Below are 3,757 nucleotides of genomic sequence, written 5' to 3' on the forward strand. Positions count from 1 at the left end.
GCCCTGATTGGCTGCGCCCGGGCCCGCCCCTACCCTTTCCCCCTTCTCCCCGTCCTGGAAGGGGGGCGTGGAGGCCAAGGGATCAGCCTGGGGCCAGCATGAGCCGGAGGGAGGGGAGTCTGGGTAAGGGGCTGAATGTGACTGTCGAGTGCCCAAGGGGAGCAGAGGTCTGAAGGGCTGGAAGCTGGGGTCTGGGTCCCCGCTACCTTCGGGTCGGGGAAGGGAGCGGCCGGAGAGGGGAGAGCGGGGCCGGGTGTCAGGTAACAGGCGGTGAGCTGTGGGTGAGCTGTGGGACGGTGCTGGCGCCGGAGTTCGAGGAGGCGGGGGCTGTGCCTTCAGGGACTTGGGCTCAGGGTGAGATGACCGGTTCGAGTCCACCCTGGGGGAGGACTGGGGTCGTGGCCGAGGCTGGACGCCTGGGTCCTCTTTGAATATTGGCAAAGAATCAGATCTGGGGCCAGAGGGAGTGATAGGGTTAGGAGGGGAAGTCTTTGGGCCACAGTAGATAGTGAATGACAACCAGAGTGGAAAGTCAAGGCTGATAAAGATAGGAATAGGCGGTGGGAAACTCAGGCGGGGTGGGGGTGGGGTTGCGGCGCCAGAGTTGAGAAGCCGGTACTACATTCCCCAGCATGCCCCGGGCGCGTGCGCGGGGCGTCTCGGGAAATGTAGTCCTTCCCGGGCACCGCCTTTCAGCTTGTGTTAAGGAAGACTGGTCGCTGATTCAATTGACGCTGTCTGGTGCCCAGCCCAGCGCCTTGCGTAAAAAGGCTATGAGGGAGGGAATGGGATTTACGTCTCCCAATCTGTAAAATGGGCTGAAAGGCGCATTCCGGTTTGAAGTTCTGTGTTTCAGTGATGTTGAATTCCACCAACAATTACAGAGGTATGTGAGCCCTACCCTCAAATGGCTCCCAGGATGAGTCCAGTTCACACACATAAAAGAGCCATTAAAAGAACTACTTGGAAGTATGAACAAATGGCCTGAAGAAGAAGAAAGAAGTTAATTTAAGGGAGGAGTGAGTCCAAGTGAATCAAATACTAAGGGAGCAGTATTTGAATTTGGCTTTAATAGTATTTCAACAGTAATTTGAGGACAGGGAACACATTTCATGCAGAAAAAACGTTTGGCAAATGTCTGTATCTCATTTTCCCTCAGTTGGGATGGGACAGAGCCTGCCTGGCTTAAAAGTTGGAGAATTCAGAGCTGAGCTTCTGGGTTCGGGAAGAAAGGGCCAGCCCGAAGTGGTCAGGAGCAGGGCTTGGGGCTGCCCTCATTCCTCCCCCCTTTTCCCACCAGAAGACCCCCAGGCTGACTCCTCAGTCTCACCCCTTACCCTCTTGGAGGCCAAGATCCATCAGACACGCAACCTTGCCCGCCTCCTCACCAAATATGCTGAGCAGCTCTTCCAGGAATATGTGAGTGGGGATGGGTGTGGGGGGCCTGGGGATCAGGGAAATATAGATCATAGGGTTACTTGACTGCCTGTTTTCTCAACCTCATTTCCCAGCTGCAGAAATTGGGGCTCCGAGAGAGATCAGTAACTTGCCCCAGGCCACACAGCACTTGGAGGAGGGTCATCTCTGTTCCCCAAATGCCCCTTCATCCACCTAAGCTTGGAGGCTCCCTTCTTGGTGCTTAAAACAGAGGCAACCTGAGAGTGTAGAGAACTCTGGTCTGGGAGTCAGGAAACCCAGGTTCCAGACTCTGTGTGGGTTTGTCACCTCGCTTCCATGGCCTTGGTCTCACCAGCTGTCAAAGGAGGCATTTGAACAAGACGAGATGTGAACTCTGACCTGTGCTATGCAGAGAGGCCAAGAAGGGGTTTCAATCCGGGTCAAAAATTCCATCCCCGGGGGACTTTTACAAAGGAGGGAGATCCGCTAATGTCTTTGGTTGGGTAGAGGGCCTGCCTAAGAACAGAAAATATTTCCCCAAATTACTATAGTGTAGTGGAGGGGGGTATGGTTTTGAAGCAGACAGACTGTGGGCCTGCCAATCTTACTGTGACCTTGGGCAGGAATGATAACATTACAATAATGATGTAACAGTTATGACAGTCGGTAGTGGGATAATAGAATCAGCTTTGTAATCCTACCAACTTTGGTTCCGATCCCAGTTCTGCCCCTTCCTGGAGGGAGGACCCAGGTCAAGTCACTGTACTTGTTCAGCCTGGAGTCCTCACTTACAAAGTCATCATAATTCCATCACACCCATTATTGGGGAAATTAGGAATAGTGTGCTTAAAGCAGCAAGCACAATGCCTGAACCAGAGGCAAGATGTTAGCAGAGGATAAATGGTATTGTATAGCAGTTTTACAAATTACAAATCACCTTTAGCTTTTATCTGTTCACTCATATGACAGTTATTCACGAAGCCCCTGCTGTGTGCCAGGCAGGTGCAGAGGTGGGAGAGGTTGCAGGGTGGGGGTGGGGGGGAGTGAAAAAGACTAGTTCCCGTACTATCTTTCCTGATTCTCTGGAGATCCCTGGTAGGAAGACAGAACAGGAGCTGTACCACCCCCCACCCCCCCTCATACACACACGTCTACAGATGAGACTGAGGCTCAGAGAAGGGAAATGGTTTTGTAAGAAACTGAACAGTTAGTAAATGGAGACAGGATTTGCACCCTAGTGCAAGCATGTCAAACTTGCAGCCCATGGGCCGCATGCGGCCCACAAGGAATATTTTTGCGGCCCAGCCAATATAACGGTATGTAAGGAACGTTTTAATAAAAATTTTGTAACTTAATTTTTTACAATATCCTGTTATACATAATTATTAATAACGAAATACAACGTTCGCTAATGACTGATTACTATAATCATGTCGCATTCATTTCCCTTACATGCCTTACACGCAGGCGCACCATTTCTCTCCATTAATATTAGTAGCGAATATTTTAGCAGCCAATTGCCACGTCATTAGTCTTGGACTGACTTGTTTGGTGTGAGCAACAGGAAATATTTCGCTTTCGGAGAACAAGAAAAATAGGTTTATTTGCGTTACGCTTATTAATTTGTGCAGGTATTCAGTGTCTGGTAAGTCAGTGTTCAAGAAAAAATATTAATTTTTATTAAAATGTTCTATTATTTTATGTTAACGATGACTCATTTATTTCAGCCCTTTGTATTCAGCATGTCTCTATCGAAATAAACCTACGTTTCTATGAAAATTGGAGCTTTAGTTTTTTTGCAGCCACATACACTTCCACCTTGTTGATTTGGCCCGTGTGAGCCTTTGAGTTTGACATGCTTGCCCTAGTGTGTTTGTTGTGCCTTCCCCAGGGGCCAGGACCTGACTTAGGATTGTCACATGCTCATAACCTTATGAAGTTGGCAGTGTTCTTCCATTTTAGAGATGAAGACACAAAGGCACTGGTGTAAAGGGCACTTTTCTGGTAGTTGTTTTTCATTATCACGGAATTGTGGGAGATGGGGAAACGAGGCCCAGGAGAGGGGCGGCGTCCCGGGGTCCCATTGACCGGCCTGTCTCCGCAGGTGCAGCACCAGGGAGACCCCTTCGGGCTGCCCGGCTTCTCGCCCCCGCGGCTGCCGGTGGCGGGCTTGAGCGCCCCGGCCCCGGGCCACGCGGGCCTGCCGGTGCCCGAGCGGCTGCGGCTGGACGCGGGGGCGCTGGCCGCGCTGCCGCCGCTGCTGGACGTGGTGCGCCGCCTGCAGGCCGAGCTGAACCCGCGCGCGCCGCGCCTGCTGCGGCGCCTGGAGGAGGCCGCGCGCCGGGCCCGGGCGCTGGGC

At 52.0% G+C, this 3,757-nt stretch overlaps 1 protein-coding gene across 1 annotated transcript in view; it reads left to right on the forward strand.

Moving 5' to 3' along the window:
- The window catches only part of CTF1 (cardiotrophin 1), a 5,851-nt gene continuing 2,094 nt past the window's right edge, over positions 1-3,757 (forward strand). Inside the window, exons 1-3 of the mRNA XM_023744793.1 lie at positions 1-123; positions 1,301-1,419; positions 3,503-3,755. Of these exons, the coding sequence (XP_023600561.1) occupies positions 99-123; positions 1,301-1,419; positions 3,503-3,755 (397 nt within the window). The 5' untranslated portion in view covers positions 1-98. The remainder of the gene's footprint in view (positions 124-1,300; positions 1,420-3,502; positions 3,756-3,757) is intronic.

This window comes from Myotis lucifugus, unplaced genomic scaffold, assembly GCF_000147115.1.
Source record: "Myotis lucifugus unplaced genomic scaffold, Myoluc2.0 scaffold_486, whole genome shotgun sequence".
In the NCBI taxonomy this organism is placed as follows: domain Eukaryota; kingdom Metazoa; phylum Chordata; class Mammalia; order Chiroptera; family Vespertilionidae; genus Myotis; species Myotis lucifugus.